Source organism: Macrobrachium nipponense, chromosome 45, assembly GCF_015104395.2.
Source record: "Macrobrachium nipponense isolate FS-2020 chromosome 45, ASM1510439v2, whole genome shotgun sequence".
NCBI classification, from domain to species: Eukaryota; Metazoa; Arthropoda; class Malacostraca; order Decapoda; family Palaemonidae; genus Macrobrachium; species Macrobrachium nipponense.
This window is the reverse complement of record NC_061105.1, coordinates 287,026-312,962: the sequence shown is the minus strand read 5'-3', so window position 1 is coordinate 312,962 and position 25,937 is coordinate 287,026. Positions and strand designations below refer to the sequence as shown.

General features: G+C 35.6%; 2 protein-coding genes across 2 annotated transcripts in view; one reads left to right on the top strand and one right to left on the bottom strand.

Moving 5' to 3' along the window:
- LOC135214251 (alpha-ketoglutarate dehydrogenase component 4-like) overlaps positions 1-25,937 on the bottom strand; it is a 381,447-nt gene that overhangs the window by 293,810 nt on the left and 61,700 nt on the right. The window lies entirely within an intron of this gene.
- Positions 6,719-9,310, top strand: LOC135214053 (coiled-coil domain-containing protein 18-like). The gene has a single exon (XM_064248166.1). The coding sequence runs from the start codon at positions 6,719-6,721 to the stop codon at positions 9,308-9,310; it is 2,592 nt and encodes an 863-aa protein (XP_064104236.1).

The window sequence follows — 25,937 nt, the reverse complement described above, 5'->3', positions numbered from 1 at the left end:
ACAATAGAAGATGAAAATTATCATCAATATCCGCAAGATTTTTTTAATAACTTAAATCCATCGGGACTGCCAGTGCACAAAAACGTTGAAGCAGGCAGTTTCCCATCAACCTGGCCTTCTCATTCACTCCTTTTAAACCCTGAAAGCCGCCCCCCCCCCCCCCCCCCCACAACCCGCCCCCGCCCCAATTCACATAGAACGTCCAACAAACGCAGAGCGACGCATAGCGTGACCCGTTGATAATTAGGTCACACCACTTCACTACGTCACTGATATAACTATGATATACACCACGATTATTTGACTGGCAGACTGGCAAAATAGTTTCAAAAAATATAAGTCGGATCCGCTTTTTTTAAGCGAACGAGTTCAGTTAGCATTAAAAAAAGAAAATAAATTTAACATAAATAAAGTTGTTCATTCTTGACTGGCAGTCGTTTAATAAGCGTCGGTTTAATAAGCGTCGGTTAATTAGCGAGCAGAAAACATTGGAATGTGATGTTGTATAGACGACTCAGAATAATTGAAACTTGAGTTGAACATTGAACTCGCTAAACGCCGATACAGGACATCCGTGGTACACAAGTGGCTTCGACAAAAAGTCCTAAGTAAGAGACCGCCATCCTACGTGAACAGGTTGATTAACGCCTGCCACGATGAAGTGAAGGGTCGTTACGTAAGACCTGCTTAGTGACTGCTAAGAAGCGGGCTCGCGGTTTCCGCCTTAGTAAATCCAGCTAGTAGCTCACTTATTCTGGGTGAGTGTCAAAATTACTGCACTACGCAAATTTCTATACGAACTCTCTTATTTTTATCTCCAACCAATGGGAGAGTACATTTAAGAACCAACACGGCAGATCGGTACTATACCTATATAATGTCCTACATCAGGTCATGCACACAGTATTACAGAGTGACTTCCACTACGTCGTTGCTCAATTTTCTTTAATCATTGCGAAAGAGACGGAACGTTTATACACGACAAATCGTTACATAAGGACTATATAATCGAGAATGTGTTTGAAAGTGGCGGAAGGCGGATGTAACTCAGTGTCAAGGTGAGTTTTCGTTATATCTATCACATTAATATCGTGCGTGTCAGATGATTTACGATTATATGTTATAGCACGGCGCTGCACGTTTGCGATATCGTTCGGATCACGTTAGATGTATCAGTTTGACTTGAAATTTTCCTAAATTTCAACTCACAATAATACGGTCGTCTGCATTGTATGGTCGTCTGCATTGTATGGTAGGGTGTAAATATGATAAATTATGTTCAAGAAACTCACCGTGGCTCTCATATTTATTCTGATATGAATTTCGTACATCTACCTTGACAAGAATCTGAGTAGTTACAAACTGATAATATTGTGTACAAAGAGGTTCTGTAGTAGGTATGTATAAAAAATCGCCCTTATTTTGATATTGCTGAACAAATAGTACATATAAGTTTTTCACTTCTGCACCCGATGGGTAAGTTTGCTAGTATTACGAATGCCAAAGTTAATGTTATGAAATGTGTTTCGGATACACAGTTTTCCCTACAGAATTTTTTTTCTTTTATACATTTTAACGCAGATTCGAATATGAAGAGAAAATTGTAATTATCAACATTTTCTGAAGAATAAATGCTACTCGAAACTTTAGAAAATTTAAAATTATATTTGAAACTTTTCGGGTAATTTAATGGGAACAGCCGCTAACGGGTTAATTCACCCCATTACTTTTATTTAATTATGTCCTACCTTTTCAGTCCATGGTGATATTTTTGCATTGTTTTTCATATACATTCCCCAACTAATATTCTAGCTCGTTTTCCCATCATCCCCATTATTATTATTATTATTATTATTATTATTATTATTATTATTATTATTATTATTATTATTATTATTATTATTATTATTATATTATTATTATTATTATTAACAGATAAAATTATTTTTGTCTGGCCCATATATTTATTTCATTTACTGGACGCCTAGTTATTAACAGTTTTCATAAATAACTAAATAAATAAATAAAAAAGAATAAATAAATAAGTAAATAGACAAATAAATAAATAACAATTTGAACATAAAAAATAGGTTGTTCTTCAACATTATGAAACAGGAGAAACTAACTTTGTCTCACAACAAATAAATAAATAAATAAATGCCCCTGTTTTTCTTGAGTGATGATGTAAAGAAAAATAATATACACAATACTTATACACAATAAAAAATAAATACGTAATGGGTATTTTATCTATATTTCTCAAATAAATGTATATAATACATAGATAAATAGATTTAGGGTTACGTTTAGGTGACTATCTATCTATCTATCTATCTATCTACTATCTATCTATATATAATAATATATATATATATATATATATATATATATATATATATATATATAATATATATATAAGGTCGCATCGATTGTTTGGTGGGCCGTTTCAGTTTTTTCGGTCGTTTTGGTAAATAGTGATACAAGGAGAGACTATGGAGCGAAGGTAAAGGAACCAAGCCAAAATTAGTATTATCCATCCATTAAGTGAAGTAGTCAACGTGAACTTTACAAATGAACAATTTCAACCGAAGTTTCATTAAGGTTAAAATGATAGATTACAAAGTGAGAAAAATAGCCCCGGACGAAATATAATACGTCATTACAACGGTTTTCGAAAAGGACAAATTATCACTTTCATTCCCCACTATATGAGGGAGCTTCCGTTGTCAAAGTTTAATAATAATAATAATAAAACATTGCAAGTCTCATTACAAGGCTATTTAGTCTTTACAATTATATACAGTTAAATTCTTTAAGCAAATTCTGAAATTCAATGTTAGCAAATAACATTATTTCAGATAACCTAAGCTTACTAATTATCTAAGTGTTTACACACAAACACATATATAGATGTATATATATATATATATATATATATATATATATATATATATATATATAGATATATATATATATATATATATATATATATATATATAGACATACATTCGGTTGCAGGCTCGGCTCCGATGGATTCTAGTTCTTCTACTACTACTACTTCGCTGCAAGTGTGGTGAGAGAGAGAGTCTCCGACCGCTCCTGAAGCCGGAGCTGCAGCTTCACTTGTCCTTCAGGAGGAGGAGGAGGAGGTGAGGATCTACGACGCCTCCTCTCAGCCTCTGAGGAATGCTTGGAACGGAATTTGTTTTTCTTCACTTCTTACCCTCCCACGAAGTCTTAAGTTTTTCCTTTTCCTGTTCAGTTTTCAGTCAGTAATAATAATAAAAATATAATCATAATAATGATAAATCTTATTTTCTTCACTTCTTCACCTTCGAAATCATAAGTCCAAATTCATGTAATAATAATAAATAATAATAATAATAATAATAATAATAATAATAATAATAATAATGAAATTCTATTTAAGATTTAAAACATCACCTACTGGTGTCAGTTGATAATGATAATAGTTATAGTTTTATCATTAGTTTTACACACACACACACACTCACATATAAATATTTATATATATAACATATATAATATATATATATATATATATATATAATATATATATGTAAATATATAATATATACATACTTATATATATATATATATATGTTATATATATATATATATATATATATATATATATATATATATATATATATATATATATATATATATATATATATATATATATATATATATATATATATATATATATATATATATATATATATATATATATATATAGTAAATATATATATATATATATTATATATATATGTTATATATATATTATATATATATATATATATATATATATATATATACATATATATATATATATATATATATATATATATATATATATATATATATATATATATATTATATATATATATATATATATATATATATATATTATATATATAATATATATTGTTATGAACTCTTAGAGATGGTAATGAATTCAGAAGTTCTTTAATCCACTTCTAAAGTCCTTACCACTATGGTAATGAGTAGGACTCATAACCAGAACATCAACAATCCAAAGTATTTCCTCAAAGAGAAGGATACAGAGACTAAACATATACTTAATTATTTATTACAACAAAAAGGTCTTATCATTACAAAGAAATCCCTTGAAAGCTGTACTTTAGGGAAGAAAGAGCAAAACAAAACTAACAATTACAAAAAAATCCAAAAATACATTCGCCTAGCTAACTATCATACTAAAGTAAAAGAAAAAGTTACTAGAGGGAGACAGAAAACACAGATGCACTGGTCGTTATGATAGTAAGAGACAAAGTAAGAAAAATAACCTTAAACCTAATCAAACCACACATTCGAATAAGCGTACATTAGGACTATGAAACAATTATCTTGCAGTTATGAAAAATTAACTATCACTCCACTAATCCCATGATTCATAGTAAGTCGTCTCTTTAATATTAGCTCGAAGTCTCGTCTTCAACGGTTAATTAACTCCAGTAGTGCCACTAAGGATGAAATACCCAACTCAGGTTGTCTATAAGAGAGAATATTTATGGTAAATACACACAGGGTCTGGGATCTTACCCTCTTCTTCGACCCTGGGAGGCCTCTTTACGACTCCAGAGGTTCAGCTAACTGAGGGCAAGGGCAAATGACGGGCGAGGTTCGCCTCCAAAAGTACGTCAAGCTAGTAAGGGCATCACAACCCCGAAGTATGCGTCTTGTAAAGGAAGAGTGTCACACGATTTCTTTACACAGACCGCAGAGACGTCCACAAAAAGTACTGTTCGTAGGGGGATGAAAAGGAACACCTCCAAGATGCCAATAGCTTCACAAAGTCGAGGACGTCTTCAGAACATCCGAGTAATTTACCACAAGCCGTCAGGAAAAATATAGGAGCTGGTAACCTCTCTACAGGGAGCCGTTAACTAACTCTTCATCACTCCGCAAGTTCCCATATCAGAAGCGGAGATGAAAACAAAACGGGTCACAAACAGTCGAAACACCGTCAACCATGAAAAGAAAAAACATTTACAAGGGTTTAATTACCAATTAAAAACTATAACTACCCTTAGAGGGGGGGAGGTAAAAACCCCAAGTCCAACCTTCAAACGACATATATAAATAAACTGGACAAAAACAAACAGAAATTTACTTTAAATGTTGAAATCAAAAGCATAACTTCATATAAAAATGTATCAAATATATTAATTACATTACAATTAATATTATTATTATTATATAATTTATAATAATATAATATAATATATATAATATTAATAATATTTTAATATATATATATATATATATATATATATTATACATATATATATATATATATATATATCTATATATATATATATATATAAATATTATGATTACATATTTACATGCTTATATATATATATATATAATATATATATATATATATTATAGATATAAATATATATATTACATTTATATATACATGTTATAATATATAATATATATATTATATATATGTTATTATATATAGATTATTAGATTATATTTATATATATAATATTATTATATATTATATAATATAATAATATTAATATTATATATTATTATAGATAATATATATATATATATTATACTATATATATTATATATATTTATATATCATATATAATATATATATATTATAATATATATAATATATATATATATATATATATATATATATATATATATATATATATATATATATATATATATATATACATATATATATATATTATATATATCATATTTTATATATATATATAGATATATATATATATATATATATATATATATATATATATATATATATATCCTATATATATATATCTCATATATATATATATATAAGATATATATATATTATATATATATATATAATATATATATATATATATATATATATAATATATATATTATATGTATATATATATATATATCTATAAATATATATATATATATAATATATATATATATATATATATATACATACAGATATATAAATATATATATGTGTGTGTGTGTGTCTGTAAAACTAATGATAAAACTATAACTATTATCATTATCAACTGACACCAGTAGGTGATGTTTTAAATCTTAATAGAATTTCATTATTACTATTATTATTATTATTATTATTATTATCATTATCATTATCATTATCATTATCATTATTACATGAATTTGGACTTATGATTTTGAAGGTGAAGAAGAAATAAAATTTATCATTATTATGATTATATTTTTATTATTATTACTGACTGAAAACTGAACTGGAAAATGAAAAACTTAAGACTTCGTGGGAGGTTCAGAAGTGAAGAAAAAAAAAAATTTCCGTTCCAAGCATTCCTCTGAGGCCGAGAGGAGGCGTCGTAGATCCTCACCTCCTCCTCCTGAAGGACAAGTGAAGCCGCAGCTCCGGCTTCAGGAGCGGCCGGAGACTTTCTCTCTTACCACACTAGCAGCGAAGAAGAAGAAGAAGAAGAATCCATCGGAGCAGAGCCAGCAACCGAATGCGTTCCTCAGATCTTCAAGAAACGGCTCCGAAATCCGAGTCCTGTGTCGGTGGCAGTTTTAAAAACTAGACACTGAGAAAGCAAACGTCTAAGGTCAACATTTCATCATGTTTGAGCTATATTGCATATTACTTGTGATACTGGCATTCATTTTCGGCGACTTGTACGCTACGATCATGGACGACTTGTTTCATTTCTGTTGTTGTCGAGTTGTCAGCAGTGGTTTCCGAGTACCTGGTGCTCTTGTTGATGCCGCTGTTGATTCTCTTGAAGCAGAAATTGTTGTCGATCAGTCCAACAGCAGCTTGACTGCGCCATCTTTTGCCTTCGCCAAACCTCTTGTAGGTTTGTCCTTGTTGGCAGCCTTGGCGCTTGCTGCGTGCTGGATGTATGGAATGTCTGGACGAACATCTGATGAAATGGAAGTGTGTATGGAAAGCGAACGTATAGATAAGTATGATAGCGAGGATGACGATGAAACCGACATGAGCGAAATTGAGGATGACAATGAAATGAATATGAGCGAAAGTGAGGATGATGATGAAACCAGTATGAATGAGAGTGAAGAACACCTTGAAAATGATATGAGCGAGAGTGAGAATGAACTGGAAACTGATGTGAGCAGAGTGTCTAGACTGGAAGACAGTCAAGAACTAGAAGATCTGGAAGACGGCAATGAGGAACTGGAAGAGACCACGGAAACTGAACAACTGGAAAGCACCGAGGAAGAAGGAGACCTGCCCACACTACATCAAGAACAGCCAGATGTAGAAATGCGGAGGTTGCAAGAATCCCTGGAAAAGAGTCAGGCTAACGGTACTAGAATGGAACAGCTCTTGAAGGAAGCAGGAAAGGCGATAGAGCGGATTCAAAGGGAACTTGAAGGCAAGGATATTTTGCTGGAAAAGAGGGCAGACGACGCAGCAGCGATGAGCAGACAAATCGAGAGCGTCTGCCTTCAAAAAGAACAAGTTCTGACTGAAAAGTGTCGCCTACAACACGACCTGGAACTGGCTCTAGATCGAGGAGAGAAAGCAGACAACTTTAACAAAGAACTGATGGAGCAAATAGTGTCTCTGGAGAGACGACTAGAGGAGACTGAACACTTGCTCAAGAAAAGGGACGAAGATGAGACGGAAATGGAAAGGCTCTTCCAGAAAGAGATGGTCGACAAAGAAAGAGATCTGCAGTGCGCTAAAGAGAAAGAAACTGAATTGAGCCTCAAACTAGAAAAGATAGAAACTTTCAATCAAATTCTTGAAGCAGAGAAAGAAGATTTGATGAGGGTCGTAGTAGACTACAGGGAAGCCTTAGACCAGAAGGAGAGGAAAGTCGACCATCTGCAAGAATTACTGGCACGTCAAGCAAGAGAGTCTGAGAACGGCCGACAGAAACTGAGGACTCTGGAAGTGCAAATGATGGCCATTGAAGGCACTGTAGAAGAACTGGAAAACCAACTGATGGCCATTCAAGAGAACCAAGAAGCTGTCCAAGGAAAACTCGAGCTCACTGAATCTGAAAACTCTACACTTAGGGAGGTAGCAGCTGACCTAAAAGATAAAAATTGTGAGCTCGAGAAAAACCTGGCAGACGAGACCCATAAGAACTTGGTACTAGAAGATCAAGTTCAGTTCCTAGAATCAGTTTTGCGCGAAAAGGAATCTCAGTTGGTCTCTGCATCAGAAATTCTAAATGCAGAAAGAGCGAAAACTGAGATTATGGCACAAGAACTACAAGTGATGAGGAACTGGGTCGCAGAACTAGGAGGAGAGAATGAAAAGTGCAAAGAAGAGTTAGCAGCAAAAGCAGCAGAAGTGACTTTACTGCAGAAAGAGTTAGACAATGAGAAGAAGTTGACCAAAGTTCTGGCTGGAGAAGCCCAGGTTATGAAGACCTGGGTCGCAGAACTAGGAGGAGAGAACGCCATGCTTCAGGATGAGGTAAACAAAACCCACCTGATAGTAAATTCACTTCTGAAGTCTTTAAGGAAGGAGAAACAGAGGAGCAGAAATCTCCAGGATGCTCTCCATCATAGGAAGGAGATGGAAAACTTGCTGAAAGAAGAAAAGAAGAGAGGAAATGGGATGGCGTCTTCCCTGAGAACCTTCAAAGTAGAGCTCGATAACAGGGACCTCCAAATTGAAAACCTCCTAAACATGGAGAAGAAATTGATATGTGAAAAAGAAGAACTTGTGGAGGAACTAGGCGTTGCTCTCAGTCACGGCAAGGAACTGGACAGCTTGCTGAAGGAGGCAGGCCAGAAGGCGACAAAACTCGCAAACGATCTTGATAAAGAGATCCAGAAAAGGGAATACCAGTTGAGAGATCTCTTAGACAAAGAGGAACAACTCGGAGCTGAAAAGCTAGAGTTGGAAGACAGATTAGAAAATGCTGTCAATCTTCTGATTAAAGAACAGCGGGAAAATGTAAACTGGCAGCAAATGTTACAGGAAAGGGAAAAAGAAGTAGAGAAGCTGAGGAAAGATGAAAAAGACCATCAAGAACAGAGGAAGGAGATAGAGACCAAACTTCAGGAAGGTGAGAAAGAGCTCCAGCAACTTAGAACGGAATGTGAAGATCTGAAAGGAAATTGGAGGATACAAGAGGAAAAGATGATAAAGGAACAACAGCGTCTCCTGGAGCGCCAAAGGAGACAGGAAGAGGGCTCTGGGGAACAGGACAGGAAAATACATGCTAATGACGCTTCTCCACGGGACAGCTCAGAGGAACTTCCATCTGCAGCACATTGCACTGCAACATGGAACTGAAACTCTGGACAGCATCAATGAAAAAAGAGAAGCAAGATGAGGACCTGTGGCTGAGGAAGGAGAAACAACACAAGAAATACTGTGATGCCCAGCAAGAGAGGACCAACTACCCGAAACAGTGGGACGTCCTAACTCAGACGTTGACGGAACTCACTCGTGGAGATTCTGACGAGAACTGTGAGATTTCCAACGGAAAAAACGATGACAAAACTTGTCATCAAAGCAGTGAAAGATGAGATCTGTAAGACTGAGCCCCTCAGAGCCGAGATTCGTAAGGAAAACGAGGACTAAGCCAGCTGCAACACCCACCTAAAAGGCTTACATGAGTGAGTCACGGACTGACTCGACGACCTTGGGACTGTAGGAGCACCATCTTCAGCAGGCATCGGAGGAACCCCATGATTCCCCCACCTTCGAAAGCCGTCCCCCCACGGCTCCCCCTCTCCCCCCGAAGGTGTTCATGGTGGTGGCTCTTATGTTGCTTTGGGTGCGCGTTCAATCCCACGGTCATCAGTCTTTCTGTGACCCATTCATGTTTGCCCTTTGGTCCCAGTCAGGACAGGCATCAGTAACTTGAGGAGTATGACTGGATGACTTGATTAAATTTTCCTGCTGTGGGAAACACATTTTTAACTAGCCACCGAATTGGGCTGGCTTCGCCCACCTCCAGCACAATTCAGTGCCGGTCCCAAGCCCGGAAAAATAGGGAGGGTTGGCATCATCCGTAAAATGTCTTGCCAGAAACAACAAGAGAGAGAGAGAGAGAGAGAGAGATATTTGTAAAGTAAAACCAGAAGCATAAAAATCTCCCTTTAAAACCATGAGATACATTTTATAAAAACTTTGTTAAATGCTACACTTATAGTTACTGTAGGATTTGGCCTAAAGTCTACAGTGCTTTGCACCTAGCATTCACTTTCTATTGTTTGATAATGATCTGATACTTTCACTTTCTATTGTTTGATAATGATCTGAAGGTAGAGGTTGTGGGTGTAAGTAAGTTGTGGAAAGAAGAGTCGGGGGTTTAAGATTGTATGCCAAGGGCTGTTGATGCGATGGCTGGGGTTAGAGGGTTTTAGACTTAGTTTTTGGGGGAGACGACTGTGGGTGTAAAGTTGTGAGTAGAGGCCAAGTGGATGACGCTGGGTGGGGTGTGTAAGGTTGTGAGAAGAGGCCATGTGCATGAGTGTGGGTGTAAGGTTGTGGGTAGAGGACAGGTGGATGACTGTGGGTGTAAGGTTGCAGGTAAAGGCCACATGGATGACTATGGGTGTAAGGTTGTAGGTAGAGGCCAGGTGGATGACTGTAGGTGTAAGGTTGTGGGTAGAAGCCAGGTGGATGACTGTGTGTGTAAGGTTGTGGGTAGAAGCCAGGTGGATGACTTTGGTTGTAAGGTTGTGGATAGAAGCCAGGTGGATGACTGGGGTGTGGGGTTGTGGGTAGAGGCAAAGTACGTTTGCTTATATATATATATATATATATATATATATATATATATATATATATAGTATATATATATATTATATATATATATATATATATATATATATATATATATATATATATTAAAGCAAACTATGACGTAACAACTATATATGGCTCTAGGAACGGAATAATGACGTCACATATGTGACGTCATCAAAACTATATTCATTGATGCCCTACATGGGGCAGTTCTTTGAAGACGTCATTTAGTACTACCGTTTTAATACACTAAAGCTAACCTATGACGTCACAACCCTGATTCCTATACTGCTTTAGGGAACGGAATAATGACGTCACACCTGTGACGTCATGAAATATATCCATTCAAGCCCTTCTACAGGGGCAGTTCTTTGATGACGTCATTTACTAGTACTTTTACTGTACCAGTTTTAATCTATTTTATTTACACAAACAAAAACCCAACTATGACGTCACAACCTTACTATATATGGCTTTAGGGAACGGAATAATGACGTCCCACCTATGAGGTCATGCAATATATTCATTCATGCCCTTCTGCAGGGGCAGTTCTTTGATGCTTCATTAAGTACTTTTAATCCTAGTCTTTCTCTAATACCTCATATCGATAATATCGAGTTTTATGGGATAGTCCTTAACCATCTTTTATATATATACGTAAGGCTTGAGAGAGAGATATATAGCTTTACCACGCTACAGAGAAATGTTACACAAAAGAGAGAGAGAGAGAGAGAGAGAGAGAGAGAAATTTATTAGACTACAGTGAAATATAACGAGAAATATTGAGAGAGAGAGAGAGAGAGAGAGAGAGAGAGAGAGAGAGAGAGAGATAGCTTTACCACGCTTCAGAGAAATGTTACAGAAAAGAGAGAGAGAGAGAGAATTTTATTAGACTACAGTGAAATATAACGAGAAATATTGAAGAGAGAGAGAGAGAGAGAGAGAGAGAGAGAGAGAGAGAGAGAGAGAGAGAGATAGAGAATTTTATTAGACTACAGTGAAATATAACGAGAAATATTGAAGAGAGAGAGAGAGAGAGAGAGGATTGAGATGAGAGAGAGAGAGAGAGATAGCTTACCACGCTACAGAGAAATGTTACACGAGAGAGTGTGAGTGCGAGAGAGAGTACTAGAGAATTTTACCATACTACAATGAAACATTGTTAGAGAGAGAGAGTGTGCGTGCGTGTGTTTTAAAGCACAATGAAATATTACAGAGAGAGAGAGAGAGAGAGAGAGAATTTTACCATGCTATAAAGAAATGTTCGAGAGAGAGAAAAAACTTTACCACACTACAATGAAATGTTATACGAGAGAGTGCGAGAGAGAATTAGAGAGTTTTACCACACTACAATGAAATATTATGAGAGAGAGAGAGAGAGAGAGAGAGAGAGAGAGAGAGAGAGAGAGAGAGAGAGAAATTTTTACCATGCTACAATGAAATGTTGTGACAATTTTACGCTACAATGAAATGTTACAAGAGAGAGAGAGAGAGATTTTAGCACAATAATGAAATATTACGAGAGAGAGAGAGAGAGAGAGAGAGAGAGAGAGAGAGAGAGAGAGAGAGAGAGAGAGAGATTTTATCAGACTACAGTGAAATATAACGAGAAATATTGGAGAGAGAGAGAGAGATAGCTTTACCATGCTACAATGAAATGTTAGAGAGAGAGAGAGAGAGAGAATTTGAAATATTACGAGAGAGAGAGAGAGAATTTTACCATTGCACAATGAAAATGTTAGAGAGAGAGAGAGAGAGAGAGAGAGAGAGAGAGAGAGAGAGAACTTTACCACGCTACAATGAAATGTTACGCGAGAGAGAATGAGAAAATTTTACCACACTACAATGAAATATTATGAGAGAAAGAGAGAGAGCCACACTACAATGAAATGTTATGAGAGAGAGAGAGAGAGAGAGAGAGAATTTTTTTTTTAATCATGCTACAATGAAATGTTGAGTGACAGACAATTTTACGCTACAATGAAATGTTACGAGAGAGAGAAAGAGAGAGATTTTAACACAATAATGAAATATTACGAGTGAGGGAGAGAGAAACGCACAATAATGAAATATTACGAGAGAGAGAGAGAGAGAGAGAGAGAGAGAGAGAGAGAGAGAGAGATTATTAAAAAAAAACACATACAACATATTTTCTTTAATTAAGCTCGTTAAAACGAAACATAACAATGAACTTGACACGAAACATCCCAATCTCTTTTTCGTACTTTTCATACATTCTCAGATGTTAGCAGTTATTTAATGAAATGTAATTATTCATTTATTAGAGTAAATAATAACTATATATAAAAGGGCACATCGTACAGCTATATCGAGCATTTTGGCCAATCACGCACTTTACTTTGTACCAATATAACCTTTAGTAGCTTTAAATATTTGGCCAAAACAAAACTAACCTAAGGAAGTGTTAGCCATGGTATTTATACAAGTTAAGTTTGTTACTGCAGGGGATAACTTCAATTCCCCATTACAATCATTCTTCTAACTCTTCATTTGAACTGGACCCCTAGTGCAAGAAAGACTTCAGATAGAATGGTAAGTCTCGCTCTGTAAAAGGAAAACCAACAGTAGACAATCTTCATGGAGAGAGATCTACATGAAGGTACCAAGCAAAAATAGAAGGTCCCATTACAGACATTTTTGCAACTATATAAAATGGACCCCCAGTGCTAGAAAGACTTCAGAAACAATTGTCAGTTTGGTTGTACATAAAGAAAATCAACAATATACCATCTTTATACATGGGCCTCTACATGCATAAGTACCAAGCAAAAAGGGAATTTTTAAAATTTGTTCATGGACCCAATGGGTATCTGACGGTATATTAAGAAAACCAAAAGGTACTAGACTCTCTGTATAGGTAAGAGCACTATAGAATAACATAGAAGCTTTAGGGAAGACTATAATAATATTATCATAACTCAGATGATGAACCCTATTTCTGTGAAATAAGCCCACCACCACAGGCGCCATTCACTTGAAATTCAAGCAACAGAATATGGTATTCATTTGAAATCATAGTCTTGGGAGATGCTACAAAGGAATAAAAAACATGAAGGCATCTGGGAGCTGCTATATGGGCAGGACCTGGTCTTAACAACAGACACAGACAGAGTCGGCGGTCTGGATATTGGAGTGGAATGGAGAAGAATGAAATCCGTGTCAGATAACCAAGTTTATGGGTGAATGAAAGAGGACGAGGAGAAAATATCTTATCAGGAAAGTGACACTGATGATGCTGTGTAAGAGGGGTAGTGCAGGACACTAAAAAGTACGAATCGAAGGAAACAAAACTATTTTTTCAGGAAAGCTTTTGGGCTGATGGCACTCATAAAAGACCCACAAATTAGTAGACTTGGAAATGACAAAATGGCTGGATGAAGGAAGGACATGTGAATTCTGGGAACAGGTGGGAATTCAGACAGAAAATGTAAATAACAAACGAGCTTGGAAAGAGCTCAATACCCATTTTAAACCCGTACAGCAGAAACCAGATACAAAAACTAAATATGATGTTGAGTATGAGATGCTATGTTCATATTGATGATGAAATACAGGTTCAAAAGAACTGAACTGTCTCATGACACACAGGCCAACCACAAAATAAATCATGAATCCTTCAATGTAACAATATAAACGACAAAACAATGATCTGATTAGTAGCTGATAGATAAATTCAAATGGAAAATCAACTATGACATATAATGAATTAACTGACAGCAGATATTAGACTGATAAAAAACCTTAGCAAGGCAACTGCGGATCCTGAAACATGCTTAACATGAACTTATAAAAATTCTAGGTAAATGCTCAGCAGTTAAGAATGAGATGATATGACCTCTAGGTATAATTAAGTCTATACATCCTGAATAAAGCTAAGCTACCAGGTATGTATACATTAAACTTAGAAGAAATTAACGAGGAAAATATATTCTGATATATTAATTCAGTAGCAGGTTTCAATAATAAAACATATCTCCTGGACAACCACAAACTAGCTCTTATGAAAAAAACTTCTAAAGATGCTACTTAGAAATTACAAGCACCAAAGCCGAGCTATGCTCGACTTGGGGTCAATAAACACTGTTATGACCCTGATTAACTAACACATGCTGGTAAATAGGCACCGTTATGGCCTTGATTAACTAAAACTTGCTGGCCAATAGGCACTATTTTGACCCTGATAAAACCACACTAGCTCGTGACTATAAATCTTACACTACTAACATAGTTTTAATAGTATCTTTAAGATTATGATCTCTTTGATATTTATAATGAGTAATTTTTTTTTCTTTTGTGCTGGGCGATCCTGTCTTGTAGGATCCTCATTTATATGATTTCTTGAACAAATTGTCTCTTACTCGACTTCTTTTTTTCATAGGAGAGCTATTCGATGTCATATTCTGTGCTTTTGTTCCTTTTTCAGCAGCAGATATTTTGGCTGTCTCTTCTTCCAAAAATTTCTACAAGATTGTAGTATTTCTGATTAGTAAAAATTCCCATGAGTTGTGATAATCTTGTGCCTGCTTTATACACCCTCAGAATACTTCGAATTTCTTTCACCCAGAAGCCCTGTATAATACACACTTTCCTCAGAATAGAGTTAAACTATTACAAATATTGGAGAGGTATAGAGATGTCATTGCCTTAGAAGGAGAGAAGTTAGGAAGAACAGATACTTTGCAGTATAAGATTTTAATACAAGATGGAACTAAACCTTTCTATATGCCTAACTATAAGTTGCCAATAAGTCAACGACCGATTGTAGATCAGTTAATTGACGAAATGAAGAAGGATGGAGTAGCAGTACCTTCTAAATCACCACATAATTCACCTCTCTTGTTAGTTCCAAAGAAAGATGGCAGTTGGAGGATAGTAATAGATTATCGAAAATTAAATTCACACACCATCCCAGATAGAATGCCAATGCCTGTCATAAATGATATGTTAGCTCAATTAGGTGGAGCAAAAATATTTACGTCATTAGACTTGCTCAGTGGATATTGGCAAGTGCCCTTAGACGAAGAGTCCAAGCCTTTGACTGCTTTTAGTACTCATAAGGAACATTTACAGTTTGAAGTCATGCCCTTTGTTCTTACATCAGCCCCATTAACCTTTACTCGATTAATGCTCCAAATCTTAGGAGATATAGAGGATGTTTCAGTATACCTAGATGATGTAGTCATTTTCAGTAAGGACTTGGATAGTCACTTTAAGACATTAGAAATAGTGTTAGAAAGACTGAAGAGTGCAGGATTAAAGATAAAAATTAAGATAATTCAGTTCATGATATCATTAGAGTATTTAGGACATGTCATCAGTGAAAATGGACTGCGTATGCAGGAAGGTAAAATAAAAGACAATTGTAGCATATCCAGCTCCAAGTAACTTGAAAGCCTTGAGAAGATTTTTAGGCATGATAGGGTGCTACAGACCTTTATTAAGGGATTTGCCACTATAGCCAAACCTTTAACAGATTTAACTAAGAAGGATGTATCTTATGAATGGAAGGCAGAACATGAAAGAGCTTTCCAAACACTCAAGGAAATGACGACAAGAAATCCAATTTTAGTGTACCCAGATTTTTCAAAGGAATTTTACTTAGCCCGCGATGCTTCCAGTGCAGGTGTAGGTGCAGTATTAATGCAATAAGGAAAAACAAGAATGAGAGCAGTATATTATGCAAGTAGAGTTTTGAATGCTGCAGAAAGAAATTATAGCACTACCGAGCGCTTAGCTTAATACTGGGGATGACGAAAGTTTAGGCATATATTGCTAGGACATAAAGTCAATGTGCTTACAGATCACAAACCCCTTTGTGACCTATTCATGAAAAGAGCTTTCACAAATAATATGAAATTTAACAGATGGTTTATAAGTGTCTTAGAATTTGCCCCAGAGTTTAGTTATAACACTGTAGCAGATGCCTTGTCAAGATCGCAAGAAGAAACTGAAAAACAAATCACAACTAATACCTTCTGCTTTAGTAGTCAGATCATAGATCTAGATTTAGAAAGAGTTCGGATCGAACAACAAAAGGACGCCAACATTAGAAAAATAGTGGGAAATTTAATGCAAAAGGAGGATGATCAGTCTGAATTTCAATTAATCAATGGAATTCTATATAAAACATCAAAAGAACCGAATGCTTGTTCACGTTTGTATGTACCTAACACACTAACCAAAGAAGTATTAGAACTAACACACTCTTACAAGTTGTCAGGACATCCTGGAATAAAGAAAACATGTAGAACGGTCACTAGAAACTATTTTTGGCCGAATTGCAATGAAGATGCTAAAAGATTTGTTGAAAATTGTCATATCTGTAACGTACACAAGGGTAACGTAAATGTAAAAGCCCCTCTTGAAAAATATCCATCAGAATTAACTCCGTTTCAAGTAGTTTCAATGGATTTTGTAGGTCCATTTCCAAACACAACTAGAGGTAATCGTCAGATATTAGTTTTCATAGATTACTTGACTAGGTATGTTGAGATCATTCCAGTCAGAAACAGAGAAGCAACTACTGTAGCAGAAGCTCCGAAATCTAGAATAATTACTAGACATTCATGCCCTCAAACATTATTATCTGATAATGCAGGAGAATTTACTAGTGACATATTAAAGAAATTGTGTGAGTTTTATGAAATTAACAAGTGTCAGGTTACAGCTTATAAACCAAGCTCTAATGGAGCAGTTGAAAGAACAAATCGTAAAATAAAGGATGTACTGAAAACTTTGGTAACTCCACAGACTGAAGATTGGGACTTAATGCTCGAAGACATACAATTCACTATTAATAACACTGTAAATGAATCTATTGGGGAAACCCCACACTTTCTGTTATATGGTTATCAGAGAAGAATGCCAAGTACCTTATTAGACGATGCAACTCCACCCAGACATACTTATAATTACGAAGACTATGTTGCATGGAAAACAAGACGGACTTTCGAGACAGTAAAAGGCACAAGGGCTCGATTGAAGGAGTTACATCAAAAGTCTAGTAGGTATTACAATAAGAAATCAACAGTCCCAGAATTAAAAATAGGTCAACAAGTATATATGCTTAATCACAAAGTTGAAGGACCTAATGTTAAAGTAAGTCCTAAATTTCAAGGTCCATATAGAGTAATAGAAAGATTAAAGTTAAATAAATTTAAGCTAATGCATGAATCAACTTTAAATGATACTGTTGCACATTGGAACCATATTAAAATAGTACATTCCGACATTTGGTCAGAAGAACATTTAAAGAATTTTAAAGATTTAAAGGAGTCAAGTAGTAAGGAAAACAGTAACGTAAATGATTCCCATACTTCATCAGCATTAGTGACTCCGAGATACAATTTAAGGAAAAGATAGGACCAAGTGCAACAGGTCAATAACATTGTTGTATAAGGTTTACTGCTTAGAATATAATTGCAGGAAATGGATTTCACTATGGCTCATGGTGAGCGATCTGCATCTCCCTCTTGCAAATCAAGAAGGGAGCAATCCTAAAAGAACATGGTCATGTGAAGATGATACACGACATAGCGGTTGTAACCATCAACATCACAGCTATAGACGAACAGCAACAAGAACTTGGTAGTTTAATGGGAAGGATTGAAAGTCTCATGTCTACTAACCAGAACAATTCTATTTTGTTAAAACTTAGGGAAGATATTAGTCAAGTGTTACCCAAGAGAATTAAGAAAAGGTCATTGTTGCCATTCATTGGCACAGCCTTAAACACTTTGTTTGGTGTAGCTACTGATGGTGATGTAGATAAAGATAGGGCTAGAATAGAAAAATTAGAAATGTGGGCCGCAGAACGAGGTACCATCATGACTAAAGTCATTGATGCAACTAACAAGAACCAGAATTTGATTGTTAAACTAAAGGACTAACACTCTGACATTTCCCCCATCATGTCCATGATAAATATTGTTTTGTTAGCACTTACCATAGTTGCTTTCATATGTATTGTCAGAGTGTTAGTTGTTAACAAACTCAACATTAAGTCTTTACTGAAAAATTTGCCTTCAAGTAACTGATATACTAGCATTATTGTATATCTATATATAACCATTTTTGATTACTTTCAACATTGTATCTTTTTTTGTAATCATTTTTATAATTTTAGGCATTGAGGTCACTGCCAGTAGGTGGCCGAGTGTTGTTAGGAAACAACAAGAGTCTGTCTAGTATGTAGCTAGGAAAATTTAGTTAGGAAAACCACTGGTAGAAAAATATATAGTGAGGGTAGAGTGATGAAGAATCTACCAGAAGTTAAGGTAGAAAAGAGAGTAGATGTGTACAGCATAAGTCTGCACGAATAGCAGTTTCGTAAACCAGACCAAAACATTGGCACTTGTTTTTGAAAACAGTAAAATGCAAACCGAACCAGAAAATATGAACTTTGACTCCTTCAGTGGGTGGTTACCGTCAAGGGACGAAACCAATCAAACTAATCTGGAGGTGGCACCGGAAGTAAGGAAAGCCATTCATGAAGAAGTAGGATGTGTCCTAAAGGATAATTGAGGAGGAGCAAATTGAAGTAGTTAGGTCCAGACTTCATTTGAAGTCCTAGAGAAACTCAGTCAAGAACCAGTCCTTATACGGGGAGGCTGTGTTCCTTCTCACTCTGTTCCATTGTAGTGTGATAGTAGTGTATTGTGTAAAGTGAACTTTGTACTTTATCTAATATAAGCAAATTTTATGAAGTGGTGTTTAACTTGCCCAGTTTCCCAAGGATTTCCAACCCATGTTTAAACCAATCAAAACTCCTGAGAGACATAGTGAAAAGAATAAATAATTTAATTGTTCCTATGAGAAAAGAAACTCAACCGTAACAAGTGATAAATGAAGGTTAGCCCATGACAAATAACCTTTTAAACATTACCCGTAACAACGAAGAGAACCAGAAGAAGAAGAGAGAGAATAAGAACTCGTAAGTACGCTACGCAACCATAACGAAGAGTAATAAAAATAAATACCCGCAACATCATCACTTGAACCAATGTTTATTACTGCTAGTAGCATCATCACTCGAACCAATGTTTGTTACTACTACTACTAGTATCATCACTTGAAACAATGTTTGTTACTACTACTACTAGTATCATCACTTGAACCAATGTTTGTTACTACTACTACTAGTATCATCACTTGAAACAATGTTTGTTACTACTACTAGTAGTATCATCACTTGAACTAATGTTTGTTACTACTACTACTACTAGTATCATCACTTGAACCAATGTTTATTACTGCTAGTAGTATCATCACTCGAACCAATGCTTGTTACTACTACTACTACTAGTATCATCACTTGAACCAATGTTTGTTACTACTACTACTAGTATCATCACTTGAACCAATGTTTGTTACTACTACTACTACTAGTATCATCACTTGAAACAATGTTTGTTACTATTACTAGTAGTATCATCACTTGAACCAATGTTTGTTACTACTACTACTTAGTATCATCACTTGAACCAATGTTTGTTACTACTACTACTAGTATCATCACTTGAACCAATGTTTGTTACTACTACTACTAGTATCATCACTTGAACCAATGTTTGTTACTACTACTACTAGTATCATCACTCAAACCAATGTTTGTTACTACTACTACTACTAGTATCATCACTCAAACCAATGTTTGTTACTACTACTACTACTACTAGTATCATCACTTGAACCAATGTTCTACTACTACTAGTATCATCACTTGAACCAATGTTTGTTACTACTACTAATAGTATCATCACTTGAACCAATGTTTGTTACTACTACTAATAGTATCATCACTCAAACCAATGTTTGTTACTACTACTACTACTAGTATCATCACTTGAACCAATGTTTGTTACTACTACTACTAGTATCATCACTTGAACCAATGTTTGTTACTATACTACTAGTATCATCACTTGAACCAATGTTTGTTACTACTACTACTAGTATCATCACTTGAACCAATGTTTATTACTGCTAGTAGTATCATTACTTGAAACAATGTTTGTTACTACTACTACTACTAGTATCATCACTCGAACAAATGTTTGTTACTACTACTAGTATCATCACTTGAAACAATGTTTGTTACTGCTACTAGTATCATCACTTGAACCAATGTTTATTACTGCTACTAGTATCATCATTCGAACCAATGTTAGTTACTACTACTAGTATCATCACTTGAACCTATGTTTGTTACTACTACTAGTATCATCATTCGAACCAATGTTAGTTACTACTACTAGTATCATCACTTGAACCTATGTTTGTTACTACTACTAGTATCATCATTCGAACCAATGTTAGTTACTACTACTATTATCATTACTTGAACCTATGTTTGTTACTTCTACTAGTATCATCATTCGAAGCAATGTTAGTTACTACTATTAGTATTATCACTTGAACCAATGTTTATTACTGCTACTAGTATCATCATTCGAACCAATGTTAGTTACTACTACTAGTATCATCACTTGAACCTATGTTTGTTACTACTACTAGTATCATCATTCGAACCAATGTTAGTTACTACTACTAGTATCATCACTTGAACCTATGTTTGTTACTACTACTAGTATCATCATTCGAACCAATGTTAGTTACTACTACTATTATCATTACTTGAACCTATGTTTGTTACTACTACTAGTATCATCATTCGAACCAATATTAGTTACTAATACTAGTATCATCACTTGAACCAATAAGAATAGTGATAAATAAAAGACCTTTGTGTCTGTAGAACAAGATGTAATGCTGGCTCGATTAAACCAGAAATTTGGACGATGAAATATGTTCGTCTGTATTCTTATTTGGTCTGAATGGGAGTCAGTTTGCATCAACCTAGTAATTGCCAATAGCAGCATGCTTTATGTGCTATTATTGGCAAAGGGAGGTAATGAGTGTGCGCTGTTTAGACCGTTGATGAAATGACTGCCAGTGATTTGCTCTCTATTGTTGCTGCTTTAATTAATGGCTTGGGAATATCAACGCGACTCGTAATTAGTCGCTAGTGGAGGACGTTTCCTGGACTACGAACGGGTATACGAACTTAGTAACTTTGATTGATGTAAACAATAGTTGTAATATATATACCATAGACCCCTTAAATAGAAGGACTAGTATCTTGCACTCTCGGGTTGCGAAACTTGGGTCCCACTATTTTATGACGTAATATGTTCACTGTATGTAAACAATGATTTGAATGTATGTAAACAATGATTTGAATGTATGTAAACATTTTTTACATTTATTCACTTTTAGTGCCGTATGATAGTCATAAAATGGGCCTATTTAAGGAGTTTATGTTTTAGTCGAAAAAGGAATGTAATCTAGCAACATATTGATAAACTAATTGCCAAAACTGTCTTAGACCATAATTGATATAATTTATTTAATTTTGTTTCAGGGGTTTCTACAAACAACGCACAATGCCTAAGAAGAGTAATGTCTACGGATGTCGAGGAAATTACAGGGATGAACCATACACCAAAGTAGTATCATTTCCAACTGATGAAGTGGAGCGAAACCGTTGGATCGATGCTATGCCAAATGAGCGTTCCAGTTTGCTACAGCTGAAGTAGATCTATGCCTGTGCTCATCATTTTGACTGTGAATGGATTACAGTTAAAGGAGGGAAAAGACCAAGTCATCCACCATCCATTTTCCCTGGAGTTTCAAAGTCATGCTTAAAGCAGGTCCCCTCAGCACCCAGAATTACAACTGCTTCAGCAGAGACCCGAGCTGAAAACGAAAGACTCCGAAATGAAGTTGTGGATAAGATCGGCGACTTTTATTCATTTTGTAATGACATCCAGGAGCATATCTCAAAGGATTATCGTATTGTTTGTGATAGTGATGATATTTACATTTCTAAAACTGATGCAAAGGGCCGTTCCGTTATCCAATTTCTCCATTTGCAACATGTGAAATCGTCATTTGGGTTTTTGTATCTTAAATGCGTTGAGAAAAAATGGAAAGGAAATACCTAAGACATATTTTTCTAAAGCTGGTTGTCTGCAAAAGAATAGCCTTCTCAGTAAATGGTCCCAGTTTGATAAAATTATGTCATGCATAACAGAGTATGAGTTCAAAGATGCAGACTATCTGAAAAGTGCAGTACAGGAATTGAGCCATATGAGTTGTTCTGATTCGCCTCATTTTCAGTTTCTTCATTCTCAGTTACAGTTATTACTCACTCATCCAGAAGGCCGTCGCTTTGACAGAAATCTTTATGTTCTTGGTGATGCTACGAAAGTCTGGTTCAGTTGTTTTACCTAGAGTGGAACTGTTGAAAAAAACTTCTCTCCTGTAGTCTACATGATAAAAACTTGGAGCAACTTTTTCAAAACTTAAACTCAGCAGCGTCTTGTCAACATTCTTTTTGATGAAGTGAAGCTCACAGAAACACTTAGGTACTCAGGTGGTCGTGTTGTTGGTTACGCTCAAAATGGTTCTTGTGATACCGAAGTTCTCGCAACACATGCTTTAGTAATTGAAGTTGTCTGCCATTTTGGTGGCCCTAAATATATACTACGCATTTACCCTGTTGCAAAACTTAATTCAGATCAACTCAAGGAAATTTTGGTAGAAGCTCTAGTAGCGGTTAGCGATGCTGGTGGTACTATAATTTCTTGTGTAGTGATAATTGCAACACAAACGTTGCAGTTTAGGTAAATTAGGTGGTCCTGGTAAAGCTTTCATAATGCTATAAATTCTCATGCTTTCCTTGTTTTTGACTATGTTCATTCTTTCAAAAATGTAAGAAATAAATAACTGGATAACCGTTCAGGATAAGGAACTTTCTTTCATAAAAGATGGAAAAACATATGTTGCACGATGGAAGGACATAGAAGCACTGTACGATGAAGACAGGAGAAACAGTATCCGTCTAACCAAGATCACATACACAGCTGTGTACCCAAAGCCTTTGCAGAGACAAAGCGTGCCTTTTGTTTGTCAAATCTTCAATGATAAAACTGTTGCTGCCCTTTCAACTCTAAAGGATAAACTTGGCATTAGCGAGGGCACCATCATTTTTGTTAAGCTGATCACTGATTGGTTCCACATGATGAATGTGAAAGATCGGTATTCCGGTATTAACATGCGTGATGATTGTCGTCAACCATGGACCAATAATTGCACTACTTTCAAGAAACTTAATGAAACTTGTGATGTTATATCCTCTTGTGCATGGTCAGGCGGTCGAGGTCGGACGCAAAAGCTCACAAAGCAAACTGCAGAGGCATTGGTGCTGTCTACAAGAGCCAACATTGAGGCTGCAGAGTGGCTATTGACTCAGTACAAGTTCACCTATGTGCTACCTGGTGTGTTTGCTGATGAGGCCCTTGAAAAGTTCTTTGGCCAAGCCAGACAACGCAATGGGGGTAATTTCTACATTGACATTGTAGATATCAAGGCAGCTGCAGCAACCAAGAACCTCCATGCACTTTTGAAATACGGAGTCTACGCCGCACCAGTCTAATGATGTGCCTTGTACCTCTAACATTTGCATTGATGATTATCACTTTGACATCACTATTGCTGACACTGAAGACCTAGTTCAATCTAATGACAGTATCAAACATAAAATTATTTTTCTAGCTGGATATCTGGAACACAAATTTCGAGGTAATATTTTGAGTGTCGAAACTGTACCTCTACTCTCAACAGTGCATTTTGTACACTCAGCCTATAAACTTTTTGATGAGTGCAACTTGCATTGCTGCCGAGCTCATCTCAGCCAAACTTTATCTTGTATCGATAGTCCAATGGTTGCAATTCAAGGAGCATGCCTTACTCTGTCAAACATTTTTTTGAAAGCATTTGTGCTAGACAACAGTGATAAAGAAAGACACCTTGGCTGCTTGAGAAGAAAAGAAAAACTATCTGCTAAAAACTAAACATGTACCTAATGTTATTTATATTATGGAATGTTTTTTCAATGATTTTGTTTCTAGAATAACTATATTGTTTGCCTTAGACATGTTCCTGTTGTTTCTCCAGGCTTAACTGTTTATATATGGATTTTAATTCAGTGACAGGGTAACTTAAGGTGTGTTTTCCATTGCTTTAATTGAGAGAATATACAATATTCTGTATGATTTTGCGTTTTTTATGAGATTTGACCTTTAAATGACCTAGATTTGACCTTTAAATGACCTTCAGATGACATCGTAGGAGGTTAAAAGTATGACAAATGAACTCTTCGCCCTTCAAAACCCCTTAAGACACCAGAATGAAGGTTCTATCATGTATTTGACACAAATTGTGGGTGGGACCCAAGTTCCAACTTGGGACCCAAGTTCCAGATACCGAGCATAGAGGATACCAGTCCTTCTATTTAAGGGGTCTATGATATATACATACAGGGTGTCCATAAAGTCCCAGTGCCATTACAAGTATTAATTGCTCAGAATGGTACTGGGACTTTATGGACACCCTGTATGTACACACACGCACACAAACAAACACAGACGCACAAACACACAAATATATATTGAGGAAGGAGGAAGAAAAGTGATAGTCAATTTTATATATAAACAAATTTTAAAAGTGGTTAACAAGGTAGAGAGATTGCTCTGAAGTTTCTTTGGCGCAACCTAGTTTTCTGTACAGCCGCTATAGCTTATAATCAGGCCACCGAAACTAGATCTATCGTTCGGTGGTTTCACTGTACTGCTGTATGGTCCGCGGTCCATGAAACTGTAACACCGCACGGTGGTGGCCTATGTTGTTGGCACCTATTGCGCTGCCTGATGTATGATGATGGCTAACTTTAACCTTAAATAAAATAAAAACTACTGTGGCTAGAGGGTTGCAATTTGATATATTTGATGATTGAAGTGTGGATGATTTGCAGCCTCTAGTTTTCTTTTAAGAAAACTCAAGTCAACTTATTAGTATAGACCCCATGACGTGATCGGAGGTAACACGTAATATTGGGTCAGATTAATAAAAAAAAGCTTGATATGACTTGCATCATGTATGATACTATCTTTCCTTCTAGCTCCTCAGTGGCGTGGCTGGTATGGTGTTGGCGTGCCACCTCGGTGGCCGCGAGTTCGATTCTCGGACATTCCACTGAGGGGTGAGAGATATTTATTTCTGGTGATAGAAGTTCTCTCTC

Bases quoted from the DNA above. Each gene is read 5' to 3' on its own strand.
- LOC135214053 (XM_064248166.1), top strand. From the start codon at position 6,719: ATGGACGACTTGTTTCATTTCTGTTGTTGTCGAGTTGTCAGCAGTGGT.